The following is a 26,746-nucleotide window of genomic DNA, read 5'->3' on the forward strand; positions in this document are numbered from 1 at the left end:
TTAGTCCCATGTTTTAATACTTAATACTATTTATTTTCACACCATGCACTACAAGAGACAAGGTAGCTTTCGGTAATGGCCCTTAGCCAAGTCTGTTCAGGGTCTCAGAAAACCTTGAGCAACTATAATTTTGTGTATAAAGTGTATTTTTTCTATCAGATGTATTATTTAGGTGAAATACTGACAATACACCTCCCAAAACTCAAAAGCACACTTTCATCAGCATACTGCTAAATCTTATTTACTGCACAATATAACCTGACTGCTTTTACCCAGCTCACACCACTGCATGCCATACTGTACTGAGGACATTCTTATCTACCTGTGCAATGAAGACCTTGATGTTACAGATGACATTCAATTAGTAGCAGGGAAACCAGGTCAGATCCCCCTGTGAAGACACCACCTGGCTCCCTGTCTCACACTCACTGACACACTCTCACACACACACACACACACACACACACACTCAGGTGGGAAAGAGTTACAATGTGTTGCCTGAGAGCTGAGCTGTTGTGTTTGGAGGAGGGTCATGTAGTTGTTCAGTAAGGTCCATCACTGTTTACAGCAATCACAAATACTTAAATTCACCATAAAATACTTTTATTAAAAATTGTTGAAATTTATCCCAATTACAGAATGCACTATATAACACTGTATGTATACAATTGTTGGCTATTATAATCATATCGATACATATCAAGCAAGCATTTGATGTGTTACTGCCTGGATTTATAAAGACAGATTTTTGGGGGCATGGTAAATAAATTCCACTGGCCTTCGCTGAAATCTCATTGGCTGCCCCCGATGCCACCCCATTATCCTAAACTATGATTGGCCATCTGCCCGGTCAGAGGCGGGATGTTAGTTTGAACCAGTGTAGCCAGTAGCTTTTGTGGCATTACACTGTTGCGCATTTTCTGTAAGAGATTTGTATTGTAGATTTAAAGTTTGGCACACTTTTGTATAATATTTTCTCCACATGGGCTTATTTGTTTTAATTTTGTTGATATTTATGAATGTTTATGTTTATTTAATGTGTATTATCTGTGTGTGTGTGTGTGTGTGTGTGTGTGCATTAGTCAGTCTACTATGACAGCCACCTCAGCCTAATAGTCTGGACACGCCTCTGCTTTTAACAGTTTTTCTGCAGGTCACTAAACGCGCGGATCAACGACACAACCCGCCCGAGACGCCGCAGCTGTCTGATTGGTCTGTGTCCCTTGAGTTTGGAATATGATTGGTGGACAGGCCGATGCCGGAACGTGGCTACACCACAGCCGGGCACGTAAACACCCGGTTCACTGTGTGCTGCGTCAAGCGAGAGGGAGCGAGGCCGGAGTGAGAGGGGAAGTGAGGTGACCGAGCCGAAGCACAGCTCGTCTAGTAAGGAGAACGCGATAAAGTAGTGCAGGGTGAACATGTTAGCAAGACGCTTTTTACTCACTGTGCCATACTGCCTGCACGTGAACTGTTCTCAGCGTCTCAGTCCCCGTTTATTACGCAAAGTGTTGGTCAATGAATGTTTTACTTTGAAAATTACGACCGGAAACGGCGGACCTGTGCTATAGCCTGAATTGAACTTGACGGTGGTGATGGCAGATCAGTAACTTGTGCCCAGATAGTGAGCATGCACGGAACAACTAGTTGATGACAGCTCGTCACTGTAGTCGGAACAGCCACTGTCACCGAGTCCCAACGAGCCCCCGTCCGCTGCCTGCCTCCCCCGCCAGGTAAGATGAGCTGGCTGCCGATCAGCTACCCCAGCGCGGAAATGTAGCCCACAATACGGAGCACTAAAGCCCCCGCGATATGGGCTACATATGCATATATTACGATTTGACTTGAGTCACCCCACAGTTCGGCATGCACCAACACACCAACCAGCAGGGGTTAGAATATCATTCAATGTATTTAATATGTGGTACACAGCTGGGGGGTTTGCAAGTAGGGTTAAATCATTTTGAAATGTGACATTTTATGGAAATGATATGCCGTAGTTAATTCATGACGCACGTCTGCCCACAGGTAACACACGTTGTTGTGTTTTCTACCTGGAGTTGCCTTTGCTGCTCTGTTAAGGGTCCTCACTGTCAGACTAGTAAGTCTGCTGTAGAAATGGAGCCTAAATAATGTTACAGAATGCCATTACACAGTTATTTAAGATCATCGAAAGTGTGAGGAGCAAATTATGTGGAAGTGAAAAGGTATGAGACTGTCCCTGCATACCTGTACAGGTGTTGGACTGAGGAACATCTCCCGGGTCCTCCCCTGAGAGTTTGTTTTAGTTTGGTGCACCCTGTGGACTGAAAGTCTTATCTACTTTTTTTTAATCAAAAGGAACCAAAAGGAATCTTTTGTACTGATGATTCAACAGGAGAGCTCCACGCTGATCTAAGCCATAGCAGTGCTTCAACTGTGAGTTCCATAACACAGTCTATGGGAAAATTAATAGGACTTTTACCTCTGGAACCAGGGCGCCCAAAACAGCTCCTCCCTCTTTGCACCCCTGTCAATGAATGATATAGGTGCACTGGGTGTGAGGCATCGATGAAATAATGAGAACAAAACACCCACTTTTACACTTTTGATTTCAGTGGCGTGGCGTGACTTTTCCACTAGGTGGGGCTACTAAATCTTGGCATGCTATCCGCCATACTGTCGCGTAATAAAAAGCTATGTTGAGAGTCCGTACCACGTTTTGGTGTCATTTACGGGCGCGCTGCTTCTGTGCTCTGTTGTCTGTGTCGGAGTTTGACGCACACACACACACACACACACACACACACACACACACACTATTTACAGCCACGAAAAGCTAGCAGGCTAAGAAACTAAACTATGTGACGTGTTGTGTCTGTCTATCAATCTCCTCCGCTCGTGTTTCAGTACTTCTTCTTGGTACTTGAGCAGTGTTGTCAGGTTGGTTCACAAAAGTAATTATTAGCCAGAAAATAAGATTATTAATATTGGAAAAAAATAAGAAAAACGTCCACACCATGACAAATTAGGCCAAAGTTTTGTCAACCCACCCAAGCTAATTTTTACCGACGTAATACCCATCCTACAGCCACCTACATGGGACGAAATCGCCCGATTTGGCAACATTTCTTGGGCGAAAAATGTGCTGCGCCAGATCCAGTTATTTTCTGGTGCCGTGTCAACCAATCAGGGGCCACCAGGGAAAGCTGAACATATTCAATTTATTGGCTTTCGGCACACAGATAAAGACTGTAGGCAGTGCTTGCACGTTTCTGTTATAATGTATGATTTATGTGAGAGTAACAACTTAAATGTATACACACACACACAACACAGCAATAACATTACTGATTTTTCATTAAAATATGTATATGTCACAAGTGGAATTGCAGGAGGGGTGGCGCCCTGCCGGCCTTAATGAACCACCACTGTTTACTTTGCTGACTGGAAATGTGCTTAAATGTGTGCACAGGACTAGAGGTGGTTGAAATCAATATCACAATATTGATAAGAATATTATTTCATATCACAATACAAATCCCTTGAAAATGGATAAACGATGAGGTATTATTGCTCAGGGTGACGTGCTGGTTGATTCAATTTCAGTTGAATGGAAAAAGGCAATTTGGTCATTTATTTTGCTTGTTGGAATCCCTTAATGATATCTTAATGTCACGTATTAGACTTTGGTTTCCTGAGAATGTGCTACTGTCTAATCACACTGTCAGTATAACTGTCTGTCTGCCTTGTTAGATTATCAATATGGCCTCATGGATTATTCAGATGACTGTGATGGTGCTAGCTGTCTTCAGCAGCAGCGTTCAGGGGAAGAGGGACGAGGTGCTCTACTGTTCTGGTAAGTCATCAGTTCTCTGACTGAATGATCCTGTTAGAGGAATAACTTGTTGAGGGCCACTGTTGTTCAAAGAAATTGTTGTTCATCTTTATTGGCCAAGCGTGTGTACACATGCAAGGAATTTGACTCTTGCTATTATGTACATGCAAGTAGGTGAAAGAAGATAAATATATATATATATATATATATATATATATATATATAAAAGTATATATTTAAACAATACAACAATGAACAACAACGTGTTTTTGTTGTAACACAAATGTTGGCCTATGTATTAATGATGGTTGTTGGGATTGTCTGAACCTTTGTGCCCAATAAGAATGATGACTAAAAATACAAAAATGAAATCCAGATTGTAAAACAAAGTGTCAGTCAGTATAGCTTATTAACAGTTGCATGCTCACTGCTGGGCATGTAATGCTCTTCATTTACCAAGAATGATCTTCTGAATGACTCGTTATTTAACGTATCTACTGATGTTTACTAAATTCCTGACAGTGAGCTGCAGCTTGTATTGTTGCCATCACTGAGGTTTACCTGTGTTTTCCCCAGCATGCAAGGCAATTGTGGATGAACTGAACTACTCAATCAGTCAGGTGGACCCAAAGAAAACCATCAACGTCGGCGGCTTTAGACTCAACCCTGACGGAACGATGAAAGACAAAAAGGTACAGTACACTGATGTGCAGCTCTTGGTTACATGCATTGGTTTAAGTATATGCCAACCAGGAGCCCTAAGGACAAAACACATACAATAATGAAAATAAAAACGTGGAGAAAAATAGAAAAAACATGAAAAACCAGAGCACACAGAACAGTATCCGCGAGCGCAAAAGCATCCTCGCTTTGGTGCTTGCTGGTTTTTACATGCGCAGGTTTCGAGACTAGTTATCTGTCGTCACATGGCTCATTTGCGGATCATCCATTAGATGATCAAAATCTATTTACTTGTTCCGAGGAGTACTAATCAGCCTGTGAAAACAATTATATGATGGCTCTGGAGGGTCTTTGTCAAGTCTAAGAAGCTACGATGTCATCACGGCTATCTCAGCTTGGATTTGGAGACTACAGACTTACAAGAGAAACCCTGTGTTTACAGGCAGAGAGAATCTAATGAAAGATGCCATCTAGTTGCATTATGAGAAATGTAACATGTCAAATGGGAAACTCACTCTTGCATTCTGTTAATATCTGCACATATTGGGCTTGCCTCATGCAAAATAAAGCAACACTTAAACATTGCGAAGCTTCACATAAATGCTGTGATTCACAGAGAGGCTGTATACAGTGATATGGAGGTATCACTGCAGTCCTTTTCTCCTCAGAGTAGATTGATCTCTGGTGTTGCTGTGGCTTTGTGTGCGATGCTGTATGAACACAGTGAGACTATGGATCCAGGTTATTGTTCCTTGCCTAATGAGGTCACGTCCCACTGGAACCTGGACATCCTCTATTACCCAGGGACCAGGCTATCATGAGGTGTCCAGCTCTGCTATTGATTTCCTGGCCTGTTACTGATAGCTGCACTGATCGGTAGTAGTCAGGAGGGCTGGATGAAAGGGATAAAATATCTATATTTTAATGATGATATACAGTATATTATCTGTGAAATCAGTGGCTTTACAAAAGTATTTTTTCAAAGAGTTATCAATATGCCGTTAAAGGGGACCTATTATGCTAATTTCCAGCTCTATATTTTCATTTTGTGATTCCACTAGAGTAACTTAGCATGATTCACAGTCCTGATTTATTCTGGCCCTTCATGCAGCCCCTCAGTTCACCCTCTGTCTGACACGAGCCATTTGAGCTCCTGTCTCTTTAAGGCCCCCCTCCCTCAAAGCCCACTTTCTTTTGATTGGCCGGGCCAAGTTCCAGAAGTCTTTGGAAGAATTTCCAAAGGCAAACTGTAAACCTAACGTTACGAGGCAACGATGACATCAACATAAACACCTGGTCTGTGCCTGGAGCAGAGATAACATATAAGGACATCCGTGCCTATCTGACATCAGATAGGTGCCCAAATCACTCAAATCACTCACCCACTCACTCACCACATCACTGTGCTGTCCTCTGGGTGCAGGTACAGGTCCAGGTCCATGAGATGCAGAAGGGCTCACTTTGGCAAATGTCTGGTATCCGCAGCCACAGCAGCCATAAACATCGTGACTTGCTGAAGGAACTACGAGTCTTGTTTTCATGCTGTTCTGCCTATCGTGCGAAATGTGTGTCCAATTCCTCTCTCAACAGTTTACAGTTCCTTCATGACATGTTGGTGAAGGGGTGGCTCAGTATGAAATGAAGTTACTCTTTGAACATCTCAGAAATCAGAAAACGTTTTGTCAAAACACGAATTGCTCTTTTGCTTTTGCCTGTGGGTACTTGGAACACAAAAACCAAGATTAAAAACTTTATGAGCATCACAAAATCACCTGCAAAACAATATCCAATGGCCATAGCTTATCACTAGGAAATATCACCATTAAAACAGATTGAATGTGGACTACTAATTACCATTGAGATGCTGGCTAGGTTGCAAAATGTCTGCATAAAGACATTTATTCTTATTCTTAGCTAACTGGGTGAAGCTGAATGGGAATGAATGGGTATAGGAAAGGTCTGGTCACCTGCGGTTCCACTGAGGGTGACATGCCAGTGTTCTCTAAAATAAATAAGATTTAACTTTTAGTAGACTCTGTTATCTACGTTGTTGTTCATGAGCTTCTGATTAACCTCTTCACTGAACATTGTCATGCTTACAAAGTATTAGATGGAGAGAGGAGGTTATCAAAGCTGACACTCTAGAAACTGTTTGATTTACAGTGTGCATATGGTTCAGATGGTGGCGTATACATTGTGCCTTCGACCTCGCAGGTGTAAATTGTGTTTGTATTGTTCATTGTGATTTTATTTCCTTTTGTAACCTTATATAAATTTTCCCGTGCCTATCATATTTTTAGGAGAATCGAAATTAATTTGCGTAAGACTCGACAAGTTGAACACAGACAGTTCTTAAAACAATAAAGTTTTTTTGCTAAGATTTTGGTCTTAAGAATGATTTATGACAGTCAGCTTTAACAGGTTTGCAGGATGAATATCAGAAATGGAAAGTACATTTTAGAGTCTAATTTAACTCCTTAATGGTGTCGACACATCCTCTGAATCGGATGCACTTTAAATCCCCCAGATTTACTTTTTCAATCCCAGGAAACCACAAAATGCATTTTAAAGCCATCAATTAATAGAACCAGGTGCACTTGCATTATAAAGCAAAACAAAATAAAATATTCAGAATATGCAGAAACGGTTCCTTGCAGACACAATGAGAAACCTCCACAGAAAAGTTCTAGCAGGGAACGATGTGATGATCTCATACCCTGCATTTTGTGGCCTACCGTGAGACAAGCATGTGCAAGTTGCAGGAGAATTTAAGCTTTCTGGCAGAAAAGCTTAGTCAGCTGAAGCTGATTGAGACCTCAAGTCTTGAGAGAAATTGTGTGCTGTGATACCGTTAGCAAGGATTGTATGTATGGGGAGTGGGAAACCTGCAAAGACAAAACAGTTCCGCTCTTGAGTGCATATGGCAGTGCAGAAAAGGTGCCCTATACTCAGTGGGGGACAGAAGAGAAGGCAAAAATGAATGATCAGGAGGGGCCAACAGTAAAGATAACTGTTGAGGGTCCCTGGGAGCAACTTCCTGGGGAGTTCCAAACAATCCTGAGCAAGCTCAAGAAGCTCTCCTTCAATGTTAGGCAGCAGTATGCCTACTACCGTGAGCTGAGGAAGAGCATGGCCACTGACGAATGCGCAATTCACATAGATTTTTCTGAGAACTTTACCTGCAAGTACAGTTCTGAAATCCAAGCAGTGCGCTTTGGATCAACTCACCAGCAGGCAACACTACATTGTTTATGTAGGTGGTATCCAAGAAATGGCCTGCTTCAGCACAATATCCCCATCAAAGCACAAAAGCCTAGCAGCTATACGGGAGCATCTGAACCCTGTATTGGATTATGTGCTGGCAACACAGATTTCTGTGGTACACTTTTTAAATGATGGTCCTTGTACCCAGTACGAGCAGAAGGGTAATCCATTCCTTTTTAGCACAGAGCTGGAGAAAAGAGGCATCAAGGCAGGGACTGGGAATTTTATTGAGGTTAGCCACAGTACGGGAGCACCAGATCATGTTTGAGCAGCCTTGGAGAGGACTGCTGACGTGCTAATAAGCCATGGCCAGGACATCTAAGATACACATGAGCTCTTCAAGGCCCTTTTTGGAGACGAACACATCTACCAAGTTGTTCTTTGCCGATGGTGAAACTGTTGAGCTGGCACTTGAGAGAATGCCATCAAACCTACCAGCAGTCCCAGGAACCGTGAGAATACATCAGGTAGTAACTCTTGCTCCAGGAGAGAGAATATCTCGTGATGTCGGCTGTATGTGCTCGAACCAGAAGCGGTTACGCTGTGAGTGTTTGAACACACAGCATTTTAGCTTTGACAAGAAGGTGCCAGCTGCTGTGCCACAGAGGCAGACATAAATCCATTGGGAAGACCCACAGGTGCTATGGCAGTGGTGTGTGTGCTCAGATTTGATAAAGGTTTTTTATCTAGGAATAATCCTTGCCTCGGATGAAACCCATGTTCAAGTTAAGTGCGTGCACTGTGCCGGACCAAACAGGTTCTTCTGGCTTATTTGTGAGGATGTGCTGTGGTATCTGTTTGATGATGTGCTTGAGCTCATCCCGCCCCCTAAGCCTGTGACACCACTATATATGGAAATTCAGAAGGAAGTGTGGGACAGGCTCTCTGAATAATGGATGCATGAATTGACATTTTATGTTCCTGTTTTTAGAGTTAAATGTTATGTAATGAATACTAGTTTTAATCAAGATGAAATTCCAGCGAGGCAGTTTTCGTAGCAGTAGCCTATATATTTTATAAAGATTTTTTTTTACTACTGACCATGTGGACAGATCCATTCCATTGATGTCTGTGATGAATTTATGCGTGATTTTTTTGATTTAAGGTTAAATACTTCATAAAATGTTGATCGTCCTTCAGCCCTGTTATCATTTTCAGCCCCGTCATGCTGAGTTCAACCTTGTTATTTGATGGGGTTTTATTAATATTTTGATGATAAGAAGAAATATGAGGTTAATGTTTGTTCAACTGTGTGTGTACAATTTACAGGATAATCAGAAAAATGAAAGCCTAATAAAATCCTAATGTTAATACTTATTTTTGATCAAATATCATGATCAAATATGAAGGCCGATGTTAGATGAAGTTCTGCATGACCTGCTTTGACAGTCAAATTGTGAGTATTTTGAAATAAAAATTCTACTTGTGTCCAACTCAAAATGACATTTAGTGAGAAAGAAATGCTAAACAATAAAATTATTTGAGGCATTCTTTTCAAACATGGTATGATCCAAAAGGCACCCATCCCAGAGAATCACCCACATGTTGACACTTGGGGTGTGAAGGGGAAATCTGGGGTTGACACCTGTAGTGCTGCAAAATCTGTAGATTGTACACTTGGTGAAATACATGTCAGAAATAGTGTTAAAATCAGATTGTCTGATTTTGTGAAAAGACTGACGGTGAAAACTCAAAGGTGGGGTCAGCCATTCTGGAAGAAAGATTGTTGATATTTGAACTCAACAGTCAAACGAATACCCCCCAAATTCATAGACGTGTATTGCCAAGGTAACGACACTCAGCAGTATGGCACAATCCAGAGCTTCTTTTGCAGCAAAACAAACATAATCATGAGGAACAACATGTAACCACGCAGACACTGCATCCAAAACACATCGGAGTAAAAACTAGCGAGAGTTGGTTGTTTAGATTGTTTTTACAAAACTACCGCAACCGAAGACAGGGCCGTAGGTTTGTAGCTAAGCTAACAAGGACGTCTTCATGCCTTTCAACTCTCGGAGGTCACTCCACCTCTCCAGCGCGACTCTTCACCCTTGCCTGATTATAAAACTTTCAATGTTTGTTCTTCTGACCTTCTCTTAGAGAAAAGTGTTCTTCATGGTCCTATTAATGCTGGATTAATTTAGATATGAATGCTAATTACTCTTCTTGTGCCCCCTGTGGGTCCTGCTTGGATTTCATTTGGTTTGCCCCCTAGCTGTGTGTACGTGTGTGTGTGTGTGTGTGTGTGTGTGTGTGTGTGTGTGTGTGCGTGCGCCATTTTAAGGGAAAAGCAACAGGTTTGCAGTAAACTCATCGGCAGAGGTTACGCTAGCATGCTTGCTATATTGATGCTTATTGAAAAAATACCTGAAACTGCCTCAACAACCATACAAGGAGAAGAAGCAGAGATTTCAACATAAATCTGATTTTATTAGATTTTATTACTCCAGCGATTTTATTATTGCACTTCCATAATGTTGGGGACTCACTCAAAAAAACAGATGGTCTGAATTTAAGTAGCAAAGATTTTGGGGTCACGCTCCAAACACTCTGGGTCCTACACTGCACATCAGTAGATGTTACCTTCTGGGTAACCCAGCTGAGGCTGACTCCTCCACATGACATCATCAGGGTTGTCAGAACTCCTCCAGAGCCACAGGAAACATTAGACCACTGTTTGTATCGGCTGAGTAGTACTCCTCAGGTTAAAAAGTGCCCCTTTAAACAGCAGAACCATACCTTTTAATAGAAGCCCTAATGGTTACATCTGTGTTGTACTCACGATACTGTTCATTAGTACTAGAACTTCTTCATATTTAGTTTAAAATGTCTTCTCCAAGTCTCTGATGGACGGACACCCTGATTTATTCATGTAACAGTGGAGACTTTTTCTTTAAATGCATTACTTCAACCCAGATCAGTTTTTCTGGAGAAGACTGGTGTTTTGGGTTGTTCATGCTATGGTCACCAGGCCTGGATAGTGTGGCTCCTCCAGAGATGAGCTCCTCCTCTGCCCTTAGCTGACACTAACCTCCACCTGTTGTATTGTTTGGTCAATCAAATGTTACTGATCCACAGAAGAAGCCAAACCTTGATCCCATGCCCTCCCGCCCCCCCCCCCTTTCAGCAGCTTTTGACCTAGTGTGAATCGGAGAGGGAGGGATGTCACAGCTTAGATGCCATCAGCGAGGAGGATTTGCAGGTTTTAAGTCTCTGCTCTTTGGCCTCCTCACAGTAGGACTTCCTGGGGGCATGGGGCTGCTCTGTGGCACAAAAGTTAAACCTGCCTGCTGCAACAATGACACATTTGCAGCCTCCAAAGACATTGAACTTAGTTGGAGCAGCAAGCTGATCTCATAGTGACCGGTGGGAAGTCATGCATTGAGAATGAGAGGATGCACAAAAGCCTGCTGACACAGTGACACAGAATATCATGGCCTGGAAATGTGGCTGAGGTGACATGCGGTTTACTGATTTTGTTGTTGGGTTCTTAAAGGAATTATCTGTCAGTGGCGAGCCTGTTAGGGATCATTTCCTTGTTACTGGAGAGGCAGTGTCAACCTCTGTACACCCTCCAAAGTTCAAAAATCCACCTAGCAACAAATCTCACTAGCTAGCACCTAGCTTGAGTGTTTACACAAACAGACATTTGTAGTTTCAGGGGGAGTTACATGCTGGAACTATTTATTTAGTGCGGGTTGCCAGACATGGTTGAGGAGTACAGGTTTGGTTATGGTCTCTGCAAAGGCACTATGGTACCAAACCTGACAACCTCATTGTGACAACAAGACTCCAGGAAGCTGCATACGGTCACTGGCAATGTTCAGACCTGGTATTAACATCCGTCCTGGGTGATCCGATAACAAACGGACAGCTCTAATACCAGGTGTGTATGCACCCAAGACCCTTTGAGGACGCTTAGACCACATTCGTAGGAGGTCTGGGCCGCATATGGCCACATTCTTTTTAGCAGTGTGTATGCGAATGCGTCCTGGGCCACATTGAAGGGCCGCCCACTCAACTGACTTCCTCTGTGTAAGCGGACATACGTACTGATTTGCTCAGTAAAATGCGAAACAACAACAAGAAGACACCACAACAACAGGCAAAATAGATTCTCGTGGATAGAGTACACACGAAACACACTGTCTGTCGGAGTTTACTGATGGACAGATAGCTTTACTTGTTGTTAAAGTAGCGCTAACTGTAGCTGCTGTTAGTTAGCCATGCAGCTAGCGCTCCGCTGCCTGGACTGTGAGCTCAGAGCACCGGGAGAGTGTTGGTGTTTACACTGCTAGCACAGGAGCTTTGGACCTCCGGGAGGAGGAGGTTAAATAAAGCTTTATTTAAGCTTTACAGCCAATAGCTAGCTGCATGATTAACTGAGCTAATTAGCTAACGATAGCTACAGTTAGCGGTTACTTTAGCAACAAGTCAAGCTATCTGTACGTCGGTAAACTCCGTCAATCACAGAGAGTTGAGGCAGAGCAGCTGGAGGACATCAGAGGGAAAACCAGACAATATTTTCGCCATAAAACTGAAGATTAAGTTCCACCAGAATCAGGGAATAAAGTTATAAAGTTGTGTTTATGTACAGTGATCAGTGAGGCCCAGCCCCCAGAAACACTCCACTCCGGCGGCATCTTTTGTTTTTCCAACCTAATTCTTGTCTCATTTGTGGTCTGATGAACAGTAAATTCATCAAATGTAAGTGTTCATTTGCATATAGACCGGGGAAGCAAGATCCGATCGCAAGTGGTCACTCCAGACGCATGTGGAGAGACGCACGTTGATGCCAGGTGTGCACAGACGTACTTTGAGCTGTCCACTTGTGATCGGATCACCCAGGACTCATGATAATACCAGGTCTGAGGAGGGCCACACAGCACTGCCCCTAAAACCATAAACTGCTGTTTTTATATTTCCGTTTGTGAACTGATTAAACAAACTAGATACAGATACTAGATCATCTGTGAGTTTTAGATATGTTGGTAGGTGTATTTTTGAACTTGGGGGAGGTGGGCTATACAGAATATCACACTGTTACTCGAGATCCCAATGCCCAGCAACAAAGACATGATCCCTCTCTGATTTCCCACTGAGAAATAGTTCCAGCATACACATAACTCCCTCTAAAACTACATTGTTTTTCCTTTTGACAGAGCCAGGCTTGCAGTTTCCCAGTACTTCAAGTCGTCATGGCAAAGCTAAGCTAACCAAGTCCTGACTCGAGACTGGATATTGGTCTCCTCAACAGACTCATGGGAAAAAAAAGCTAAACTTATTTCCCAAACTGTTGCCCTATTTCTTTTAAGCACTGTTCCAGGCCTTACCTGCTCTCCATCCACTTCCAATGTTAACCAGCTCTTGGCTGTAATTTAATGCTGTTCCATGTTTGTATATTGTTTACAGTGAGAATCGCCGGCTAATTACAAACCATTCAATATTCCTCTCATCATAATGAAGTGATATTATTGTCATCAAACCTTTATTGCGGACAGTCTTTTTCACTTTCAATACATTTCAGCTTCTCCTTCCACTTGCTGCATTTATGGCAATATTATTATTATTATTATTATTATTATTATTGTTATTATTATTGTCATTATTATTCATTTATGGGCCTTCATTGGCCCATATCACCAGGACAATGAAATTGAAAGGCCCCTGTCCACAGCGGTGCAATAATGCCTCCCTGTCCAATGGGAATTGAATGGAGGATAGCATCCCTGAGAAGCCTATTCTCTGGCCCAACTGGTCGCTTCCCCCCACCACCACCACTGCCCCCCGCCCCATTCTTCAAACAACGCTGTGACTGACAGCTCCCTTTCACAAGGCTCCGACTGGCAAGGAAGGGGTTTAATTCCAAACCATTCTGTAGCATGGCATGATAATGACTCAGACCCAGGGCTGAGATGGACCGACGTGGTTTTATTGTCGGGTAGGGGGAGAGGAGTTTTTCTTTTTTTTTTGGATGAGATTGCGGATTTACTTTGAATTTAAATTTCAAACTCAGTTTTATCAAATTCACATATATGATGAGAACAGACACTTTTGAGCAGTTATGCAATGCCCCACAGTTCTTGTACTGTTTGATCATGTGATTTCAGACAAAAAGAATATAACTGATCTGTATATTAAGCAAAAGGAGGACACATGTCTTGCTAAAATAAGTGTGCATTTCATAGTCCAAATCAGCTTCAGCTTGGCCAGCTGCACCATGACATGTAAATGCTACCTACATGATAATGCATAAGTGATAATAATTATCTAATATATGTTAATGATATAAATCCTTGAAAGCTGTCATTTTCCGTTTGAGTTACATTTAATACTTAATATGTACATTTTGCCGATAACACTGGTGTACTTACTTTTGAACGTTTTTACAGGAGTAGACATTACTGCAAGACAAGACCCAGTCAACAATGAAATGAAATGGAAAGAAAACCTTCACAAGGGGTCCGTAGCTGTGAATGAAATCTAAACTTTTCAACATCCAAAAAGGCCCCATGACGATATTACAAATTAAAAATGACCAAAACTAGTTGAGTGATGCTATCTCCTCCATTTTATTTTCTTCTTTATCTTGACACTTTAGTTAACTGCCAAAGCCTTAAAATGAACCCGGAGGCTGTAATCATACCCACCATAATAACTGAAAATTCTGATATAATATACCAAGCCATAGGACTTCCTAAATTTGACCAAATGAAATATACAAATAGAAGAAAATCGTTTTTATACAGTTTTAGGTACAAAATCATGATGTCAAATACAACCTTCAATTCTTGACCTTTGAAATAGTAGTATGACAAAATAAACGTTATTAATGATCATGAAATTATACTAATAATTGAAATTAACAATGGACACTAAGCCATCTCCATGACAAATGAACAAAGATGATTTTGTGTGCAATGTTTGTAGAGCGGAAAATGTTGGTCAACAGAAAGTGAATAACCAATTTGACAGTGGCTTAATTGTATAAGTAGCAGTTTTTGACGATAGTAAACTGGACGTCTTTGGACTGTTGGTTGGACAGTGCAAGACATTTAAATACGTCAACTTGGGGTCTCGGAAAATGTGACTGGCATTTTGAACAATTTTCAGACCAAACTATTAATGAAGTGATTGAGAAAGTAATGTGCACATCAGTAGACACCCCCAAATACCTGTTCCCCAAATATCTGTCCCACAAATATGTCCTCCAGATATCTGTTCCCCAAATATCTGTCCTCCAACTGTCTGTCCTCCAAATATCTGTCCCCCAAATATGTCCTCCAAATATCTGTCCCCCAAATATGCGAGACCAGAAAAGACATAATGACTAATTTTGCTCATTCAGCGGACGAAATGTCGCTACTGGTGTTAAAGTAATCACAAGCTGATTTTGATTGATAGGTGAACCTCATCGTCATTGGCCTGCGTGACCTACATCCCTCTGTGCTCGCCCCCCCCCCAACCTTTGGCCCTGTGCTGTAACACATTCTGTTGACCGGCCAACTTCCTTCCTCCTCAGCACAACAGTGTTGTCAAGCTCAAGGGATCTTCCACTGAGTGAATCAGAAGTTAAAAAAGGTGGGATCGGCCTTAAAGACAGAGGGATTAGTGATTGGCTCCATTTATTTTTACTATGAAGAAGTTATTTGTTGAGCAGAGGAAGAGGCAATAAAACAGAGAATGCAAAGGAAGGATTTGGTGGAAAACAGATGGCGGAGAGGCCCTTTGTCACTTTGTGACATCTCGAAGAGAGAGAGAGAGAGAGTGTGTGTGTGTGTGTGTGTGTACGTGTATGTATAATGTAATCAGTAGGCCTGGCCCGGAAAGGAACACAGCCAATTCTGAAAAGAGACAAAAGGGGTCAGGGAATAATATATCTACATTGTTACAAAACCCCAGTTCATCTGCAAGATGCCCTCCAACCCTCCCCTCTTCCTCTCTGTGCCGTACCCCCCACCCCCACCCTGCCACCTTTTGACCAAAGAAGACAAGGAAGATTTCCTCCTTTGATCATTGGAGGATGGAGGGGGGATGAATGGGCCAAAAAGAAGCAGCAGAGGCAGTGCGGGGGCTGAAAAGATGAGCTGTTTACCCTGCACTTGGCTTCTGTTAAGGCCTCCTGCTTCTCCCATCTCCTCCACCGACCCCACCCTTCTCAGGAAACCAACCCCTCCCTTTGGCTTTTTCCAGCCCACTTGGAGCCCCCCCCCCCCCCCCCCTCCCCTTCCCCCTTTCACCCTTTTCATCACCCTGTCCTCGCCCCCTCACCCCCCGGGCGTCACCCCTGTCACCCGATCTCCTTCCGGGGTTGGTGGGAGCAAGGCGCTGCACCTGTCTTGACCCGTCTAGACACCACCACCTCACTGTTTTGTCCTCAAAGGGGGGAGAGGAAAAGGACGGTGGAGAGTTTGAACGGAGAGGTGGGGAGGGTATGAACGCAGGTTAAAAGTCAGAGTTGGAGGGTGAGGTTTGTTAGTGAGGATGGAGAAAACAGCGGAAACAAGAGGTCACCTTGCTGACCCACACAGAGCCCTGTGGTGTAACACAGCTGCACCGGGGCAACCCGGATTCTGAGGAGGACTTTCAACATCACAGTGGTGTATAAAGATTTTTTTTTTTTCCTCACCATAAGCTAAGCGTTTGCTGTTTGGTTGCCAGGGAAGTGAAATAGGTGCCATCTCAGATTCGGAAGTGTATTTTTTAATATTTTTAGGTTGGGTTTATTATTTTTTCCTGCTGTGTGTCTATGAGGCATGCATTGGCAAAACAAGAGGAATGTCATATGACAAAAGATCCAGGCCGGTTGGGAGCCCAGAGGACGTCTCTACACGCACGCTACCAAAAATAGCTCAATGTCTGGTCTCCATGTTTTCCTCCTCTCTCTCTCTCTCGGTTGTGTGGTCAGGTACCCCTCGCTCGCTCCGAGACTCACCTCAACGAGCTCCTGGACGGGGTGTGCGACAGCATGAGTGACTACTCCCTCCACGTGGACCCTGACACCCAGCACAAACAGTACATGAGGTTTGCTCCCAGGAGCAGCGGGACCACGGGGGACTTCCCCGACTTTAAAAACTTCCAGTTCGACGGACCTGAGGCGTCCACCGCCCTGAAATTCGCAGTGAGTGCAAAAATGCATAATTGGACTGTAGAATATACTATATTTGAGATAGAACTGTTATTCATAATCATAACTGTGGACCAATTTAGGGACATTTGCAGACCAGGACCAGGTTATTCCAGTTTAATCCGTCACTAAATTTGTGTGTTAAGTCCTTCCTAAATTCTTAGTAACTACGAGCTACTTTCAGACTTAATTTACTTAATTGGGTTGCTCCATTAGAATTAAAGGAATGTCTTTGCTGGTCCAAGACCCTGTGTGAATTGGTTGCTAGGAAACACCTGTAGCTCTGTCCAATCAAAAGCAATCAACTGTGTATGTCAACAGGAAGTATTGGTAGGTAACGCTACTGTAAGATAACTTCCAAATATAACTGTTGTAGGAGGCCTTTGTAAATGTAGCTATGATTTTGTTTACAAGGAGAAATATGGCTTTTTATTAATAGTGTTGAGGCAGTTTGGAATCAGAGTCTGACCATGCTGACATTTAATTGTTATTGGCATGATGTTTTGTAATTTGAGGTACACTGTCATGTTTTTGTGAAATGTAATTTACAGTCTCCCCAGTTTATGTCAATATTAACCCTTAAAGTACCTAGTTTTTAGGACTGTAAATATATACACATATAGTTCAACAAGTGCTACATAAATATAAATAGATAGCTTTATTTATATGTATTTGATATATATATATTAGTTTTCAGCACAAACTCTGCTTTTAATTAATCAGTTTTTTACTAAATAAATGTTATACACATATCTAAGAAATTAGAACTATGAGAAAATTAAACAAATACATAAATCTTTTTGTTTCAAGTCTCTGGGAGCCTTTACTGTCCATAGTTGTGGTGCCACTGTGTTGGCGTTTTCTTGATATTCACTGTTGGTGATTGTCAAAGTGGCTGTTCCTGTCAAACTGCGCACACGGCGGCACATCACACTGCTGACTTGTCCATGCTTCTCACGCAGCACTCCAGCAGCAGCTTCTCCTTAATCTAAATGTGTCATATTTTAGCAAGCTGGTTTTGTCAGTTGCTTCGGTCACCCGTCCCCCTTGCAGTGATGTATGAATATGCTGGTGCAGCTGCTAGCTGCTAGCTATGCCACGTTATGCATTATGTTGAGTCATGTGACTAAAGCATTGGCAGTGTTTTTTTTTGTGAAGGGAACAAAAATTTGGATTATGTTTCCTGCAGTTGCAGTATAACATGCAGAGGGCCTCTACTGTGTTCACATATTACAATAACTAATCCAAGGTTTCATACAGATATGGCTGATCATATCAAGTCTTATTTATCTTGTATTTGTTCTGTATGTGACATGGTCAAAATATAATGTAGTATAATATATAGTATGATACATTTGCCGTCTACATGGCCAGGTCTCCCATGCAAAAGAGGTTTCCGACTTTAGTAGGACTTTAAATAAAAGAACAGAGAGCCAGTTTATTGTTTAACCTCATTTGTGTTTGAGTTTTAAAATCACTCCTTTTGTCATCTTAGTTTGGGTTACTGGGATGCCTGTTTGCCATACACCTTGTAGATCTGGTTACTGCAGCCAGACGTGAAAATTGGAACACTTCAAACGCTCTTGAGCTCTATTCAGAATGCTCCATGTGCTTTGTTTAGGATTCAGGATTCAAGATGTATCCAGCTTGAATCCACCCTAGACCTAGTATCAAAGTTGAAATAAATATCAAGCACGCAATGTCGAGTTGTGGCTTAGCGGTGTGACCGTGGAGTCGTCAAAATGGCTGAACAGTTGGCAAACAGAGGGGAAACATGGCCACCGCCCTGCAAACGGCGTGCCCGTCATAGTGTGAAAAGACACTGTGTGTGTGTGTGCATGTGTGTTGTGTATGCATGGCCGACCACTTCAGCTCTGTTTCCTATTTCTTCTGCGCTTGTGTTTTTCTCTCAGTGTGAGACCGTGGTGGAGGAGCTGGAGGATGATATCATCTCTCTGTTCAGCCAGGACATAGAGCATGTGCATGAGAAGTTATGCAACAGAGTCTCAGGTACCACAGCTTCTTCAAACTCTCTCGACCACAGCTATGATTATGTTCATCCTCCCCCCTCCCTCACGCAGGATATCTATAACGCATCGAGTGGAATCAATTAGGCATTCTAGAATAAAGCTGGAATTCATGGAGAATTTAGTTGAATAAATGAATCCAAAGATTGTGTTTGATGACATCAAAAACACATTCGCATGCTTTGTTGTAGACAAATAATTTCAAATCTGGTTTTGTCTTTGCTTGTTTCCGCATGTCCTTCAATATTTTCATCTGATTCAATGCATTTTGCCTTCACTACGACATGCAAAGACTACTTTTGTGCAGTGTATTCATCCGTGGTTAATTTAATCATCTTATATGGCTTATTTGCCCCCGTTGGGTTTGGCTTCTTCAGCCTTATGTAACAGCAGAGATGAGAGAGAGGCCATTTTGTTGGAATCTCTGAATGAGCTGAAAGCCACTGCCAGTGCGGATGCACCATTGTTTTTATCGAGGTCTATCTGAAAGCAAAACATCACTTTTCGACAAAGCACAGCTATTTATAAATGTAGACAGGTCGTTAACGTCAACACACTAGCTCATATTTTTGTCTTTCTGTTTTTGATTTCAGACTACTGTAAAGACAGCAGTCACTCAAAGGAGGAGTTATAGCGTTTATATTTCCACTCGGCGAAGATGGGACCAGCTTTGAGATTACAAGAAAGAGGCCGTTTAACAAAACCACTTTTTGACAAATATTTTGAAATAAATAAAAGGACCGATCTTAAGAAACCACATTGTGCACATTCATTTTTGTCACCGCTGCTCACTGATGTCGCACCAGAGTATTGTGTTGTCAGCTGCTGCCTCTAAACAGCGACTGCTTCTTGTTGGTCATGACTGATCATAATCAGACCTACAAGCTGAGCACATGAATGAAGCAGTGGCTGTGTTTGTGCTGCGTTTGTGTGCTTTTCGTCTGTGCGGATTTATATCTTTGAGCCGCAGGAAAAATGTGCATTTAAGAAGCATTCTACAAAGTGCCGCAACTATTAGTCAACTAATCAATTTATCAAGCAAAAATGTCTGCATTTCTCTGTTTGATATCACATTAAAAATAAGGAATCAATTAATTGAAATAGAAAAATAAGGAAATTGATAAGAGAACTAATCTTTCTTAATCTTATTTAGTTCACATTCATTTGTGTTACTTAAATTTTTATTAATATAGTGATAGTCCTTGGTCATGTAATATCAGAGCATTTTGGTATCAAAATTGTAAGCTCTGTGTTACTCTCTAAATGGTTACAGCAAGGTGCATTCAGGGACAAACATGTAGAAAAAGCAAGAGGTTAAATGAGTTCAGTGTTGCGCTTTAGTCTTTAGTGTATGACGAGCTGCAGCTGTGTGCGAAGACACCGTTTTCAAATAGACAAGTGTCTTCTCATACAAACTAGCAGGTGTACAGGCTGGAGCAAACGCTGAAGAAGCCAATGTCTGATTGGACCAGATATAGCAGCAGCTGGCTGATGATTGGCCGGAACCCTGTGCATTGATATGCTAAAGGCTGCACGTCCACAGGGGAAGCATGTTTAGTGGCAGAGGCCGCATCAAACTGAGGCTCCTCTCAACATATTCGAATATTACTGAAAAGTCTCTATTAGTTGGCTGAGTTTAACAGGCTGACATATAAACGATTAGGTCAAGGTTGGTGGGAAAATGTGTTGGATTGAGGGTCAACGCTCACCACTGAGCAGCCAAACTAACTCCCTGTGGCTGCTATGAATGGGTGAATGTGCACAATCAAGAAGAAAACAAACTAACCAGAGAAATAATCAGAGATGCTCTGTACAGCGAACCAAAAGTCAGCGGTCTGCAGAAATATTTATTCATTTCGTGTAAATGTACATTACAAATCCTATAGACTATAGAGGCTCCTGCTGTGGTCATTAAGCTACATTTGTCACCAGTAGGAAAATCTTCTTCACACAGACAACAGCTATTAAGATGGAGTAGTCCGACAAGAATGCAAGCTACAATTTTGACACCAAGCGGCAACTGATCCATTCATCCAGTCCAGCCTCTTGTCTTTAATCTTCAGCTGTCTGGAAAAAAAACCTGAAAACCTGAAATATTTCTGAATTGGTCGATCACACAGCGCCTCTTTACCATTTTAGTGCTCCTCCATGTTTGTTTTTCTACAGAGGGCGTGACCACAGAGACCATCATGTAAGGTAATGTCACATGTACAGTGTTAGGAATAGTTTGAAAGTGGGCCAAGCACATAAGAATACATCTAAGCAACACATGAATTTAATGGAATACACAAATGTAATTATAGTCAGATCTACTCGTGCCCTGATGATGGGGGCAGTGATATTGTAAGCCTTGTGCATTCACACAGTAGTGATTCTTTTTTTTTTTGCCAGCTGTCCATCCTTAACTTCTTCATATTTAATATTATAGTTGGCGCTCTGGCACTCTGCTGCCAGTGGACATGTCCTGGTCTGCGATTGGTCAGATGCTGCAAACACTGCCCATTTTATGTGAGCAAGCTCATGGCTAGATCGGGAAACCCCGGGTTGACTTACCGTGTTGATAACCACCGTCGTGTGACCGCTTGACCGCTTAGCTTTACCATTTTAAAAAATTACAATTCAGGTGTAAAAAAAGTGATTGTTAAAAGAAAAACACTGATAATAAACAGTAAAAATATGTAATAAAGAGAACAGGTGTATGAGGCACCATTAGTGCTTCCTATCATGCTGTGTAGCAGTCCTCAGTCTGTCACCAGCATTACATGATGACAGCAGAAAATAGATTTACACAAAGCCCAAACCTAAGGCAATAAGTTCAAAGTTCAGAGTCTAAAAGTGCAACCAGCCGTGTGTTATACTAAAGCTGGGGGTGTTTGTGTAAAATACACTTGCACTCTGATCTGGTGCATGCCCTGTTACCTTCTTAGTAGACTACACTATTGTTGCTGTTGTGCTGAACGGATAATCACCAAACACCAAACCACCTGAGAAGTAATGAGAAGTATATATATGAGGAAGAAATTTGGATTTGACACCACAGATGTAAAACAAAATGTGGACAAATGTAAAGCTGTTCGCGGACTGCCTTAGAGGAAAACCTCTGAAGTCACCTGCGAAAGGTGACGGCCCCAACATCTTGTGTAAGAGCCAATGGGACTGACTAACACATTGTTGATTTTGGTTCTTTCACAGGATTTGTCGACAAATCTAGAATAACACCATACTTATCTTTTGGCTCACCCATAGCAGATTGGAAGGAAGATAGGAAAGTGTCACAAACAACGACAAAAACCAACACAAACAGAAAAAAGCCAGTTAGTCCTCTTTCATAAGATGTCCTTCCTGCTTTTTCAGGCAGGCCGACCAAGAAGTTAGTCAAACAACTTTGTTTCACTCATAGATTGGTGCATGCAGTTGCAAAGCCTAATTACAGTAACACAAAGGGAGAGGTTATCAATCAGTATGTTGTGAAAAAAAACCTACTTCTGGTCTCACACAGGTGTATTCCTGCTGACTGTTGAGTTTCAATTGTAGCACTTGTGTGTAAAACATTACCAATCAGGGTCTAAAGGGGTCACCAGAATGAATTTTCAAATTCTACCAGAAGCATTTATTTATAGACGATAATACCATAAAATGCCATTTAACTCTAACCAGTGGTTCTAAGCCGTGTACCATTTTAAGCCGAGAGCATGCAGAGCACTGTACCTGCTTATTTCATTGGTTAACACTGCGCCAACCTGAGATCAGCTGCTGTAGAGCTTGGCACCATAGAAATCCAGCATGAACATGACTCCGCAGAGCACCATTTGTCTACCTTCACCTTCACGTTTCCTCCTAGCTGCCCCTTCTGTCTGTTTGTTGATCCTACACCACCAGCAGGAAGTCTGTACCCCCCCCCCCTCGTTTGGTTTTCTCTCTGCCAAAGGATTGAAGTCACAGTAGGACCCATACAAGCTCATTGTGTAGCTGCCTGACTGGAAATGTCAAGGAGCCCAGCTTCCACCCCTGACAGATCAAGGGCTACCAAGGTGCTGACTGGCTACAGACAGACATCCCTCACACGCGTTAAATGCTCATTTGGCACAGCCCATTGATTGACAATTGGGCTTTTAGTTGTACCAAGTAGAGCTAGTCTGTGGTCAAAAATACTCCTGTTGGAGAGACAGAGGGAAGTACATAGCCTGCTATTAGCTTAAACAAATCTAACAGTCTAGCCATAGTTGAAGGGAAAGTTTCACACACTCTGGGTCTTATGTTTGTGGTTTTGTCCATAATTCCTATCCTATTCCTATGACAAAAGAAGTCAAGAAACAAACCCAGCAGGTTAGTCAAACTTACACTTCTTATCAGAGAAAACAAAAGAGAGCTGTAAAGGTACTTCCAAACTTGTCATCATAGTTTGGAAGTACAGACCCACTTCCTGCTTTCTATTTGGGCTTGAGATTTATGTTTGCTATTCGATTTTGCTTGTTAGCTCAGAAAACCTGGGCGTCTCTTGTTCTGCCCACTGAGAGGACATCCACACTATGAAGGAAAGAGCTTTCCACATTAGCCAGCTTGGTGTTGACACCGTCTGCAATTCAGCAATGTCACCAGACAACATTGATATTGGAGGATTCTGCAAAACGCCAGATTATGTCGCAAGATTCCAACAGTACTTGTGAATGCTAACTGCGGTATGGTTAATGTTAGGGAAAGATCGTGGTTACGGTGTAAAACAACTGATTGCAGATCTGGGATAGAGGTAGGGTTAGGGGACATGAACTGCTGTCTCCACATCCTTGTTTCAGACTCACTACATAAAGGACACACCATGTGTCACCTGCGTTGACTCTAAACGTTGGCCTAGGACATAGATAATGATGAGCCCAATCGTTCAACGTGGCTGTTAATACTAGGACACTGGGCTGTCAGCCAATTGAGATTTTTTTTCTACGTCCACAAATGAGAATCTGAGAAATATTTGAAGAATTTACTCATTCTAATCTGCATATTGATTATTGAACCATAACCCTATTTTTTTAAGCATATGCTGTCATGACTGACAGGTTTATAGCCAATAGCAGAATACATGCTACAGCTAGGTCCGTCTGTTACTTTAGAACATGTACTTACTGAGCTCCCAATGTCTGGAGAGGATCATGACAGACTTTGACTACTTGACAATTCCTCGACTCTTGTTTTTCTGAGACTCAACATTCACGTGCTGAATAGAAAAACCTTTTGAGACAAAGTGTGATTTGGTATTCTTGTATCCTTCTACTCTTATAGCATAAAGTTTGGTCACTGAGCTGTGGCATTAACTTGTATTCTAACAAGATTAAAATATATTTGTCCTGGAGATTAGCATAGTTAAGTGTCCCTTTTTTGTCTTTTTTTTTTTTGCTTTTGCAGCCGCAGCAGGCTTTGATCAGTGTAGCGCGGCGAGGCCCAGGCTTGGCCTGGCCATCCGAGGCCCGGGTGTGAAATTGGTCTGATGTCATCCCCCATTCTCCACCTTCACCAGCTTTTAGCAGCCGTAATTATATTTCCGCCACAAAGCCCCCGTCCCCTTCATTCCATATTCCAAGTTTGACTAGGAAGCATTTAGAGAACTATGGCTAAATTACTCAGTGGGGGGAAGGGGGACTGGATGGGCCGTCCTTTGTCTGACAGAGACGCATGGGACATCAATACTTTGTGATATGTACTTTTCTTTTCTCTGCTCGTTTGCCCTTTGCCTCTGCCTGTTGGAGAGGTTAAGTTTATGACAAGGGGATGGCTGAACTCTGCTTTTAGCCGGAAAACTACGGGACCTGTTGCTGAAATGTTACCATAGACCGATTTAGCAACGTTTGACTCGTGTCTCAACAAGCAAACTGGACACTTGCGCTTGGTTTCACTGTCACCATGACAGGTGCATGCAGATTGATACTGTCGTTAGTTGTTTTAGATTTTTAGCTAAATGAAAGCTGAAAGCTGAAGCTAGCTGAAAGCTAGTAAGTGGACTTATTTTCGTACACATCTCCAGAGATTTTTACTGAAAACAGGACAGGACATAACATCACAAATCTTCCTGCAGTTTACAGCAGAAGAAGGAAGAAAGAAGAAGTGCCCTCAGAGTTATTTTGGAGAGAACATGAAAAATAGCAAAGAAACACTGACATAACTTTATAACAACATTAGGAAGTGTATTAATTCTGCAACTATCCTTTCAACTGTGCAGCGTCTTAACACAAGCCTTATCATAAGAGAACTATTTGATGTTTTTGAGAACCTGTAAAATTCTGTCACATAATAATATAATCGTTTTCAGCCCTCTAGACTGTAAACCCTATTGAAAACCACATCCTAGAATCCTGCTGTGGATTTACGTCCAGTGCCAACGTCCCATTATGCAGTGAGGCAGAAAGTAAAGCACAAGCTGAGTGGTCAGTATGCTTCAAAAACAGTGCTTGTCAGATCCTCTAACTGTGTCTAAAACCCCCTCCCACCTCACCTTCCTGATGTTGAAAATTGGGGGAGCTGCATCTGACAACTTTCCAAAAATGACGAGCAGACCCACCTCACACAGTGATTGATAAGTTGTGCAGAGGTGTGAAAGTAGGCGACTGCATAATTATGAATGCCTTTTAGTAGAGACAGAGAGCGCTGTTATCCCCATTTGTACCAGAATTTCTGAGGAGAGACCGGGAAGGCAGTGAGATGCTGTGACAGCTGGCTTCTCATCCTGCTTTCAAGTTTTTCACATCCGACCTTTTATGCGGGAGACCAGGGGTTCATCCCCGACAAAAGGTAGCAAAATGTTCATTTAAACGGAAACGGTGGTGCGTTGAATGCCCTGTTGGGTTGCGCAAGCGTTTGCAACTATGGCAGCTGAGAAGGCCATTCTTTGCATTCTTTTTGAAGCTTGTCTTCTAATGTCTTCAATTGTTGCAAACACCAAACTGCAGTGGATGTATCTGTAAAGGACTTTAGTTGGATCCATCGTGTGCACTGCCTTTTTAATATGGCGTCCTGCCAATTGGGTAACACCTCTGACACACCCACTAAACACGAGAAAACGTACCTCTCTTAACCTTAGAAGTCGTTCGACTTTGGAAACCAGGGAACAGAACCAATTTAGTCCAAATGGTTTGATCATGTTTTTAAGAGGTTTTATGTGAACATCATTGGCATTTGGAAAGTCCCAAAAAGGTTTTGGATCAGAACCATCAGAAGAATAAAGTTGAGAAATTGATTTTTAGAGTCAAAAGTGTAGTATAAAAGTGTAATTTATACAGAATATAACTGATATAAAATGTAACATCGGAGCCATGATGAAAACCAGTGAAAGTCCTCTCATTTAGTTCTGGGAATCTGGAATATCCCCTGATCTCCACAGTGGGGACCAGAGAGGAAAAAGATGTCCATTTCTCACCATTTCTTGGCTGTAGTGTTGTAACCTGCTGCTTTTTGCATGGGCACCCAAAGCATTTTGACCTTCATCCAGGTTCTCTGGCCATTTTATCACCCCCCCACCCCCCACCCCAACCCCTTTCGACTGACAGCCTCACACTGTGCATAGAAACCCAGCTCGCAGCTTTTTTCCGCTTTCCTCACCCAAGTCAAGAGTAGCTCAGCTCATCAAGTCAGTGACCGTTGGGCATTACTTCCACATACAAGCGAGCTAAGAATGGAAATGCAGATGAGGGCTCCTGCTGCCATTCACAGAGCCCAGGTCAATGCTGCTGCCGCTGCCAATGGACGAGTCTCTGGCTTTTTGTTGACGGATCTCCCTCTGCTCTCCATTTCTTTTTCCCTCCCTGTTTCATTTTCTCGATGGTTTCGCCACCTTAGTCACAT

General features: G+C 42.3%; 1 protein-coding gene across 1 annotated transcript; it reads left to right on the top strand.

The window, feature by feature from the left end:
* The first annotated feature begins 1,626 nt into the window (after positions 1-1,626).
* cnpy1 (canopy FGF signaling regulator 1) lies at positions 1,627-19,654 on the top strand. The gene is made up of 6 exons (XM_070919373.1): positions 1,627-1,733; positions 3,736-3,838; positions 4,394-4,509; positions 16,674-16,886; positions 18,806-18,902; positions 19,513-19,654. The coding sequence occupies exons 2-6, from the start codon at positions 3,745-3,747 to the stop codon at positions 19,551-19,553; spliced, it is 561 nt and encodes a 186-aa protein (XP_070775474.1). The 5' UTR covers positions 1,627-1,733; positions 3,736-3,744; the 3' UTR covers positions 19,554-19,654.
* The last annotated feature ends 7,092 nt before the right edge of the window (positions 19,655-26,746 follow it).

The sequence above is a fragment of the Enoplosus armatus genome, chromosome 14, assembly GCF_043641665.1.
Source record: "Enoplosus armatus isolate fEnoArm2 chromosome 14, fEnoArm2.hap1, whole genome shotgun sequence".
Classification (NCBI taxonomy): Eukaryota; Metazoa; Chordata; class Actinopteri; order Centrarchiformes; family Enoplosidae; genus Enoplosus; species Enoplosus armatus.

Coding starts and splice junctions, on each gene's coding strand:
- cnpy1 (XM_070919373.1), top strand. CDS start 3,745: ATGGCCTCATGGATTATTCAGATGACTGTGATGGTGCTAGCTGTCTTC. Junction 4,510..16,673: donor GAACGATGAAAGACAAAAAG/GTACAGTACACT, acceptor TTGTGTGGTCAG/GTACCCCTCGCTCGCTCCGA. Junction 16,887..18,805: donor CCACCGCCCTGAAATTCGCA/GTGAGTGCAAAA, acceptor TTTTTCTCTCAG/TGTGAGACCGTGGTGGAGGA.